This window comes from Thalia democratica, chromosome 2 (assembly GCF_965202585.1).
Source record: "Thalia democratica chromosome 2, ktThaDemo2.hap1.1, whole genome shotgun sequence".
In the NCBI taxonomy this organism is placed as follows: Eukaryota; Metazoa; Chordata; class Thaliacea; order Salpida; family Salpidae; genus Thalia; species Thalia democratica.
The window spans coordinates 48,922,711-48,934,355 of NC_139166.1; the positions used below are offsets into that span (position 1 = coordinate 48,922,711).

General features: G+C 28.6%; 1 protein-coding gene across 1 annotated transcript; it reads left to right on the forward strand.

The window, feature by feature from the left end:
- Positions 1-236: 236 nt before the first annotated feature.
- Positions 237-4,263, forward strand: LOC145828642 (long-chain-fatty-acid--CoA ligase 1-like). Its single transcript, XM_082936397.1, has 6 exons — positions 237-356; positions 584-1,718; positions 2,076-2,245; positions 2,328-2,550; positions 3,577-3,728; positions 4,009-4,263. Exons 1-6 carry the CDS (start codon positions 237-239, stop codon positions 4,261-4,263), a joined length of 2,055 nt encoding a protein of 684 aa, XP_082792523.1.
- The last annotated feature ends 7,382 nt before the right edge of the window (positions 4,264-11,645 follow it).

An 11,645-nucleotide genomic window follows, 5' to 3' on the forward strand; every position in this document is an offset into this window, starting at 1 on the left:
TGTCAAAAAATTATTAAATTCGAAGTTCAAATACGAAGAAATTTTTAAGTCTACCTAGAATCGTAAGTTGTTGCATAGAAACCCACAAATTTTCGAACAGTTTAATAACTTTATGATCATGACTACTATACTCTAGAACTAACAAGTCTTTAAATAGAAACTTACTATTAGAACCATAGAAATTAAATACTACTAAAAACTTTTTTTTTTCTAACCTAAACTATAACAATTTTAATATGTTCGCACGAAATGAAGATGAAAAAGAACCTGAAAACGAAGAAGAAGAAGGTGAAAAATCTGCAGAAGCTTATTGGTTCAACGAACACAATAGTGTGCATCACTCTACTTACTTGCAAGTTAATTAATTTATCTTTTTTTAATTGTTGGCTGATGGTGACCAGAATAAAATACACAACAATAGAATATTTAATTTGAATATTTTTTTCGAGTTACCAGTTAAGATTTTATCCATAAACTCCACAAAAGTTTTTTTTTCCGCGATATCTTTAGAAATGTTGTCGAACTAATAATAATATTAATAAATCTTGTTTTTTGAAAAATTTTGAAAAATTTAAATAACCAGGAGCAAACAATAGCTGACCGAGGAAAACTTTCCGGGGTCCACTGGAACCCCATGATGCTCCCGGGCAAACCTATCACCTGCCTCGACCCCAAAGTCCAAACGATGCACGACATCTTCATCGAAGGACACAAAACTTCAAGGTTCGAACGGTGCTTGGGCCGCAGACCGGAAGAAAACCTTCCGTACGAGTGGCTCACCTACGACGACGTTTACAATCAGACGCAAGAGTTTGGTTCCGGTTTGATCGCTAAAAGACACGAGCCCAAAGACTTTATCGGTATATTTTCGGAAAGTCGGGCCGAATGGAAAATAGTCGAGCAAGCGTGCAGCTGCTATTCGATGGTGCTGGTGCCTTTGTACGCCAATCTGAGCAGAAAAGAAGTCATGCACGTTGTTTCCGACTGCAATTTGAAAACTGTCGTCGTTGACAGCAATGAAAGAGCGACGATGCTGCTAGACGCCGTTCCCAAAAAAACGTTCAAAATAAACCTGATAGTTGTGATGGACGGCCCGAGCACCGGCGTTATAAAACACGCCAAAAAGAAAAGCACCAGCTTGGAATTGATAGGATTCAAGAATCTGCAAGATCTCGGAAAAGACACTTTGAAAGACTTTATACCGCCCTCGGCAGATGATTTACACGCGATTTGCTACACCAGCGGCACGACCGGAGAGCCGAAAGGGGCGATGCTGACGCACAAAAACTTTGTTGCGAACATAGTCGCCGTGTACATCCTCGGCAACAACGACTTTTTGGCGGTTAAGCCGAGCGACGTTTACATTTCCTACCTTCCGCTGGCCAACGTGTACGAGAGAGTTTGCCAGGGTATCGTGTTTTTGCGGGGAGCGAGCGTCGGCTATTTCCGCGGCAACGTCGATCGCTTGCTTGACGACGCCAAGGAGCTGAAACCCACGATTTTTCCCATGGTGCCCCACACAATCAAGAAAGTGTACGACCAGTTTTACCAGAAAGCCGCCAGCTCGTGCTTCAAGTCGATGTTTTTGGGGAGGGCATTGAAGAGTAAAATGAAACTGCTGCAGGGCGGTTGCGTCAGCCGCAAAACGTTCTGGGACAAGTACGTCTTCGGCAGCTTTCAAAACATGCTCGGCGGAAAAGTCAGAATTTGTCTGGCGGGTAGTACATGTTGTACATATAAGTTTTTTTCGTTTTTAGTTTAAATTTTTTTGTTTTTTTCGCACTTTAAATCATCATGGAAAACAAAACAGTAAAAATTCTATGTAATATAGTGTGTCAAACTAAACAGTTTTACTTCACTTTTTGTAAAGTTAGTACTAAATTGTTCCTTGGTATTTAAGTTTTTTGGTGATCAATTATAAAAAAAAAGTTTGTATTAAATAGTTATTTGCATAAAGATATGAGCTTAATAATATTTAACGCGATAAAATAATTTAAAACAACTTTTTTATTTTGTTATTAGTTTCATCTTTTTCTATAGTAGCTTAAAACTAAAACTGTTATTACAATTCACAGGAGCAGCCCCAGTGTCAAAAGACATTTTGAACTTTATGAGGGCCGCCTTGGGTATTCCGTTCACCGAAGGGTACGGTTTAACGGAATGCACAGGGGCAACGATGATAACGCTGCCAGGTGATTACATGACCGAATCCGTTGGCACCGTCGCCCCGTGTAACACCGTCAAGGTTTGTGATATTTTATTCCTTCATTTAAATATTTTTATCTCATTGTGCCGCAGAGAGTTAAATTTGCTTTATCTTTTCTAAGCTGGTCGACGTCCCCGAACTGGGCTACTTTGCCAAGCACGGAATCGGCGAAGTTTGCATCTCGGGCATGAGCGTCTTTACCGGTTACCATGGCAAGGAGGAGATGACCAAACAGGCGTTGGACGAGCAGGGTTGGCTCCACACCGGGGATGTTGGGTCTTGGAACAAGAACGGATCGTTGAGAATCGTCGGAAGAAAGAAAAACGTCTACAAGCTTTCAAACGGTAGTTTTGTTAACGCAAAGTTTGCGAAATTATAATTTGAAATTTTGTTTCAATAAGCAATAACTTTAATGGAAAATAGTACTTTTTATTTAAGTAACCAAAATAAAGTAACTTTAGTTTTGTTCTGTTTGAACTGCTAGGAATTATTCGCATTGTGCAAGTAAAGAGTAGTTGAAAAATCTTAACTTTAAAGTTTTCGTGTAGTATGAATAAAAAACAAAAGTATTAACTCATGCTAATCTAATGAGATCGATAGCAAATACTATTTTAAAGTTTTAAGTTTGTATAGAATCTATATTCATAGTGTAAAACTTTATGCACATTAAAAAATAGTATATTACGTTGCAATAAATGTTTGATTTTTTTTTATAAGACTTTAATGCTTGTTTTAAAAGTAGTATACAATTAATTCTTTTTTTGTTTTGTTGTAAAATTTTGGGTAGACCATCGTATTGTTTTATTTAACAACATATTATTAATTTTACAATTAGTCTTTGTTATTAAAATAAGTAGAAATAAAGTAAATATTATAAGTTCTGTCATAAAATTTATAAAAAAACCTTATGAGGTTAGGCATACTTGAACCAAGAAGATAGAGTAAGTCAAATTATATTCTATATATTTTTTTTCAGAACGACGAATTAGTTTTTGTTTTAAAACTTAACATTTTTACTCATTGATATTATATTATTAATTATTATTATATTTTAAATCCATTAATAGCTATAACTCATGTTTTATAATTGCATTTTTTGGTGATACAACTTTAAAATTATTAGGAGGCATATATTTCTAGCAAACCTTTATCCTGATTACTGTATGTTATTCAAAATTGTTTTCAAGTTATTTATATTTATCTTACTCTTTCATGATTTAAAAATTTTTAGTATAAATGTATATAATACTTTCAATAGTTTAACAATTTTACGAAAAATGTTAAATTTTTTGTATTGCTTAGTAATGTTAAATCGATAAATTTAGCCTTTGAGTTGTTTTTTAATAATTTTTGTTCAATAAAAACGACAGGTGATCTCGTTGCGCCGGAAAAAATAGAGAGTATTTTGATAACAGCAGTTCCAATCGATCAACTTATAGTATTTGGAAGCAGTTCAAAATCTAGCCTGATATGCATTGCTATCATTGATCTTGACACAATAATTCAATGGCTTGAAAAGGAGGTAAGAAATTAAAAACTGAAAATTTGTTCTAAAAAGATAAACAAATAGGTAAATTATTTTCTATAGTATAAGACCATATATTTTAACTAGCATTATAATTAAGTGTTTTTTTTTGTTTTACAATAAACCAAATACAAAATTTATTAATACTGTTTAACAATATTTACAGAAAGTGAACAATGTTTTTTTAATTACTAAAAAAAATTATCACAAAATTATACAATCTTCAGTTGGCTATAAATAATTTTACTTTTATTTAAAAGTTATATTAAATTTTCAGAAAATGAAAAAAATACCATCAAAAAAAGAAGTTTGCAAAAACAATGAAGTTAATACTCTTATATTAGGAAACATAAAAAAAATAGCAAAAGAAAAAAACTTGAAGGAATTTGAAATACCAACAAAAATTCATTTGGATTCTGAATCTTTTTCGCTAGAAAACAAATTGCTGACTCCGACTTTTAAAATAAAGCGAAAAAATATTGAGAAAAAATATGAAAGTGTAATCAAATCTCTATTTGAAGACATGGATTGAAACTTTAGTGTGAAATACATCAATGCGTAAAACTACTAGAGCTATACATTATACTTATTTATATCTGACTTAAACATTAAAACTTTACTTTCTTGCTACGAAAATAACCAGTTTCTGTAATTGTTTCAGTTTTTTATAAAATATTTTTAATGTATTTTTTAGGAGTTGTAAATTTTACCTTTAGAAATTTTTTAACTCAAAATTATAATATGAATTATCCTAAAACTTTTTATTAGTACTATTAATACGTGTAAGCTAGGTACGTATATTGACTTGTTTCCTGTTTCCTGTGCGAATCCTGAAAAAAAAAGAGTTGACATAACAAACAAGCAGTTAAATATGGTATTCTTTTAAAATAAATTGCTAAAGATTAATATATTTTTTTTTAACTTTTTGATATCAAGTAAAATTCAAATACCATTTGATACTTTATATACGTATATATTTCTAATTTTTATATAAGCTTAAAGCTTTTCAAATCAATTTCATTATTTTTCAAAGTTAAATAAAAATTAAAACAGTTTTGAAGATTGACAAAAATGTTTTAATTTAAAATAATCACGACGTAGTTATACAAAGTTATGAAAAAACATGCTATTCAAATTAAAATTAGTATGCTTCTTCGAAACTGTTTCACATTTCATCTAACTTTTGAAACAGAATCAAACAAATTCAAAAAGTTTTAAGTTTATAATTTTTTTAGTGAAAAATATGTTCGTATTAAGTTGTCAATGGTAGTTAAAACAATAAAATTTCTTCCGACAATATAAATAGTTTATATGTAAGTTTATAACATTTTTGTAGAAAAAAAAGAATACACTATATAAAAAAAATTAACTACGATCGGAGCACATTTGAAAAGGAAATGTTTCATTCAAATTTAGCAAGTTCAAAAAGTTTCAAAGAACTATTTCTGAATGATTTTACACCTCAAAAAGTTTCATGTTTAACTAAAAAACTTTTGACTAAATCACATATTTTTTTGTTTTTACTACATTAGAAAAACCGTAACTTTACTTTTTTTTATCAAGTTTTAAAATAGTAGTTCTTGTATAGTTTTAATTTGTTATCAAAAATATAATTTGTTTTTGATTTTAGTTTTTTTTTCAGCTAAATCATTTTAACTGGAAATGTTTGACTAAGTAACTTATCTATATATAATTGACTATGTTTTTCTATTATCAAAGACAAATTAGTTACTATTTTTTATTAGCACTTTGTTTTTAGTTTTTATGTATTAACGATTTCGTTATACATGTAAATTACTAGTTTTGATTAGTACTTCGTTTTTAGTTTTTTGTTTATAAACGATTTCGTTATACATGTAAGCTTCACAATGTGAGGCTAAACTTTCACATTGTCAATAATTTTATGTAGTAGACAAATATGTAGTTTTATATAGTGTATCATTAAAAACTGCAACTTAAAATATTTTATAGTTGAACAAAACGTTGTGCAACCAAACTGATAAAAGTCTATACACGCCCCTTGTGTGAGCCTGTTTCATTTTTAGTCGTTAATTAACTTATCGTTTATGATAGCCAAAAAGTACATAAAACTAGTTGGTTTTTCAAAATATATAACTTTTGTTTTGTTTTTTATTAAAATTAGATACAATTTTAAAGGTAATCTTAATTCTGATATGTGATATCACGTCACTCACAAGATTATTTAAATCTGGTACAATTTTATGTTGATGCACTTTGAATTATTAGACATAAACTTTGTTATTCTTTTATTTTTCTCAGTTTGTATTTATGTAGTAGTTATAGATTTAGTTTTGAAAGTTTTTGGCTATATTTTACTATATATTGAATCGAAATCTTTAAAAAATTAAAATAATGTAGAAAATATTTTTTTTTTTTAACTTTATTACATATTTGGTTTAAATCTACTTATTCTAAGACACGATTATGATAACTAATTAAACTATTAACAGCTTTTTACATTCTTAAAACAAAACTTTAATCAATAACTTATTTTCTTAGCTGACTACGGCTTGCTAAAATTCTTTTATCAAAATCTGGTTGTTTTGCTGAATCCGATCAAAGAAAAATCTGATTTAATGTTTATAAATCCAGAAATTAACATTTAAAACTGCACTAAAACATCACTATTAGTTAGCTATCGTTTTAAAGTGTGCAATTACGATAAAGTTTAAAAGTGTTTTTAGTTAGTAAAAACATTGATCTAAGAATTAAATTGAATATTTTATTTGTTTTAAAAGTATATTATTTAATTGCCACAATTATCTAAAACTTTTCCATTTTGCTTATTTTTCATATAATGTTAATGTTGTATTTTACTTTTATGGCATGCAAAATGAAAACATATTTCTTATCAATCTAAAAACAGACTGGATTTTTTAGTTGTTTTTTGGATATCTATTTTCTATACTGTTCATCAGGTCGTTTTTTTAAAAAAAGCACGTACTGTAAAATTACAAATGTTTTTGTTTTATAAACTGCTATTGCATCTAAGCCTTCTTTTTCATATTCACAGATGGCAGCTAACTTTAAAAAATAACATCTTTTAATATTTTTTTTTTCTACCTTCAGATTTTTTTTTGAGTTGAATAAATATTTACTGACATATTATAACTAAAATCTAAAAAGTGTTACTTAAGTAGGCTAGTTCCTTTAACGTTATTTACAGTAAAAAACTGAAATACATTCCATATTTTTCAAACATTAACAATAAAATTTTAAAATAACCAAAGTATAATATGAGTAAAATATTTTCTTTATTTATTTCTAATTAGTTTTAAAAATAAATATATACTAAACTCGCCACATCTTAGTTATGTGTTATTAAAATATATTAATGATGTAGCTTAGAAATAATAAAATTGATTAAGTAAAAATAAACATTTTAAAAATATGAACTATTTTGATAATACTTTAGAAGTTAAACTTTCTTTAAGCTTCTTATAGAGTATGTAATTTTCCCACTAACAATAAAGTTTTTCCTTTTCCCGTGTAAAAAAATATTGTGGATAGTTTTCTTTAAAACTTATATAATTGAAATTCATTATAGCAAATACTTATAAAAAAATATTTCCAAATAAAATATATACCCGAGCAAAACTATTTTTTACTTCAACATTTTTAAAGAAAGACGGCTTATTCAAATAAAAAAATATTGTTATCATTATCATAAATAAACTTTTAAATTATACTCATTCTCTAATAATTAACAGTAATTCATTTAAAATAATGTGAAAAAACAAAAGAATTATTGTTACGATTTATATTTCTGTCTGTTTTCAAGCTTTTATAAGTATTAGCTACAAAAAGTTAACAAAGTTAAATTTCTCCAAAACACTGTTTTTTAAATCCTCCGGTTTTACGGCTGTATAAATAATTATATTGAAACTAGTTAACTATTTACCTCTTTAGTACATTTTAGTAAAAAAAATGTACGTGTAATGTCTCATTCTATGAAAATTTTAAAATTATAAAACTAAAGTCGTTGTTTTAATCTCTTTTTTTATTTTTAGTCAAGTTTTTATTAAAAGCTTATCGTCGCTCAAAAATTTTATCTATTTTTAAATTGTTAAATCATGTTCAAGGTAAAGTTATATTATGTAAAGTTAGATTTTTTCGATGTTAATGTTTGATACTTTAAACTTTTTTTACTCATTTCTTAATATTTATTGTAAAAATGCTTTTTAATGTAATAGAATGTACGACCAAGTTTAATCTTTTGCAACTGAATATTTATTGATTATTAAAATTTCGAACTATTATAAATTGTGTTTCTACTTATAACTGTATATAGAAATTTGGGTTCACAAATGTTATTTATGAATCTATTCAGACAAATATCAAGTTTAGGTTGTTCAAGCATAAAAGTAGGGATCGGCAAACTGCGTACCACAAAGCAAAAGTCTACGGCCCGCGATCTACTTTTAAGTAAAAAGCATATATTTTTAAATTAAAAAAAAAATTATAGTTAAACCTTATAGTAATGACTTCAGTTTTATGATAAGTGATTACAAGAGCTTTATTTTAACAAACTTGTTGTTTAAAATAGTTTTTTTTGTTACGTTATACAATTATATTAAATAACTGCGGCCAACGGATTACTTTTTTCTATAAAGTGCGGCCCGCAAGCAACTTTTTCTAGGGAAATTCGCCCGCCACTTATAAAAGGCTGCCAACCCTTGCATAAAAGTAGTTATTTAAAGTGAATAAATTATATTACATGTTTTGGTTTTTCGAAAACTAATAAAAAGATCTCAACTTCTAGAGGATAAGCTATATTTATTTAATTCTAATAAATATTTTATTTAGCATTTTATTTTTAGAATTTATTACTAAATAAATTATTATGTATTTTGGTTTTAAGAAAACAAATAGAGATCATTCTATTTGAATAAGATTTATTTAAGCACCGACGAGGTCTTTGACCGAAACTTAGTTTGTAAAATAATTTTTTGAAAGAATAAATTCACTAAGTAAGTTATTTAAAAAATGTAATCAAAAAAATAATATCGTTATTGTTAAGACAACAAAAACGAGTTTAGCGATTTTACATGTTATGACGTAAATAAATTTTTCAAACTGTATCATAAAGTTTTAATTTTAAATACATTTATCTTAATAAACATGAGTGAATACAGTGATTTAGTTTTATCGCAAATTTCAAGCATCGAAATACCTTCGAGCTCTGAAGAAGTTAGTAGTACCGAAGAAACCACTGTGACTAGCTATCGTAGCTCAAAAATCAATACTGGAAGCAAATCCAAAAATAGTTTCACAGAAAATGAAAAGCTAGATCTTAAGTTAGACCTTTCAAATCTTAGACATAAAGTTAATTCTAATTACAGTGCTACAGCAAGCAGAAAATGTATGTCTCAAGTTAGATCTGAAATTAATTCTCATCGTAGCTCTACCGCAAGTAGAAAGTGTACATCTCAAGTCAGGTCTGTGATTAGTTCTGAAAATGGTCAAGGAGACGTGTGTGATCAAAAAAAGGACTTCTTGCACGAGAGACTTGACAACCTCAAACAGGCACACCACCAAGCTCTTTCTGATTACAAAGTTAAGTGTAATGAGCTTGAAAGGTCTGATATGTTCGAATATTGTCCGCCTACAAATCAGATGGACTACCATTCACGAAACAGAATTGCAGAACTCGAAAAACAACTATCTACTTCAAGGGTAAGCACATGATTTGTCACTTTAAGTTTTGTTATCGTGAAATTATAACTCATGTATTTTATTTAAACTCTTAACAAGTTTATGTCGTTTAAACGATAACATTTTATAATAAATAAATAAGAAAGCTGGACTTCAACATGCTAAAAAATAAAAGTACTTCAAAAGTTAAATACTTAGAAAAAAAAATTACAGAAGCATGTTTGGTGTAGACAAGTTCTTTATGCTTATTAACAAATTGTAACGTTTCAGATAGAAAATGAAAAATTGAGAGTCGAAAGTGATCATCAAAAAAAAACAATCGCACACTTGAAGACACTCAACAGTAAACTGGCTCGTACTTTGAAAAAAGCTTTAGGCGAAAAAAACACCCAAGAAAGGAAGTTTGCTTCCAAGATCAAAGCTTTCAAGATCATGAGCGAGCAAAATCATTTTGAATTAAAAGAGAAACTTAAAGATACAAGCGATGATAAAAAGATCCGAGAAATGGTCTTGAACGACGAAATATTGCAAAACAAACAAAGCTTTGAGAGCACTTTGAACAGCGTGAAAGAAGCTCACAAGGAAAAAGTTTGCTCGTACGAAGAGGAAAGGAAAACGTTGTTGATTACGTTGGGCAAAACAATACAGGACGCAGATGATCAAAAAAGAAGGTATTCCATTGTTTTGCTCGATTTTAAAAAGACGTTGAAAGAACATAAAGCCAAAATCGATCATCTTGTACACGAAAACACAAAACTTCAAAAGTCTCTTGAAGACGAGAATGCAAAATTCCAAAAGTCGCTAGAAAGTCAAACCGAAGAAAACAGAATACTGAACGCCAAAATAGAAACGATAGAAAGCGACCGAGTCACCGTCACGTGTCAGCTTTTTAACCTGCGAAAGGAGAACGCCGAAAAAATTTCGATCAACAAAGACTATGAAGCGGCGGTCGAGCTGCTCAAAAGCGAGAACGACGAAATGATACTGAAAAACAACTGCTGCCAGAGGAAGTTGAACTTGCACAAGACGTTGTGCAGAAACTACAAGACCGAGCTCGACCTGCTGAAGGCGGAGCTGAGCATTTGCCAGGGCGAACTGAACTTGTTCGTTGAAAAGAAAAACAGAAAGTGCCGGCTTCGTAGAATGTTGCACATCTAGCTGCCAATGGTGAAATACTTCAGATCAAAATTTTAAAGGACCATTATTTTATTTTCATCTTGTAATACAAGAGTTTTAAAATAATTTAATAAAAATTGAACAACAAAAAATTAATAATGATATTTTGTAGAAACTTAGCATCATATTTTAACAGCGTTATGTACATGACGGTAGCTTCTTAATAAGTAACTTTTTTACAAATGTATAACTTAATGTATTAATTTTTATACTTAACGACGCTATTTGTTACTTAAAATGTTGTTAGAAGTCACAATAATTCAATGTACTTTTGACTAACGCTAAAAAAAGAACTTTGTTTAACAGTTTTTATGAACTTTGATCTTAGTGTTTAATTTTACAGACCTCAAAATAAGACTCTGAATACTAAAAGTATTATCAATTAAAATGTATAGTTCAGCTAATAATAATTACAGGTTTTTTAATTTATTTATTTTCAAAAGTAAAATCTATTTAGTCGTAAAAACTTTTCAACAAAAGGAAAGTTTTTAGTTAGTAAAAGTTATTTAAGAAAATTCTTCGACCATACCGTATATGTATAAACAAATTACGTTAATAAGTATATTCAAACACACAAAAAACTTTAAATGGCAATGTTTTCTTTATTTTTAATTGGATGTTAAAATTCTTTTAATTTGTGATAATTGTCCTTTTAAGTGTCTTATATTGAAAATAAGTTCACTTAGAGAACTGATAAATCTGATGGTATTGTAACTTTTTTTTTGCATAGGTTGCTATTACTTTGATATTAAAAATAGTTCGCTACATTATATTTTACAAAAATGATTATCAAATTATATCCTAAACTTATTATTAAATTAAAAAAAGAACCTATAGTGAAAAAAAATATTAAATATAACAGTTTGTAATTTTTTAGAAAATTTATAGATTAGCAAAATTAATTATAGACTTTAGATTGTATAACATTTTAATTCAATCATTTGATTTAGTTGTTGTATTAATGTTAAAGCTTAATTTCTAAATATAAGTTTCCGAAACTTTATATATTTATGTTATGTAAAGGTAATACAACGGCCAGTAAAAAGCTTTTTTTAACAGGGT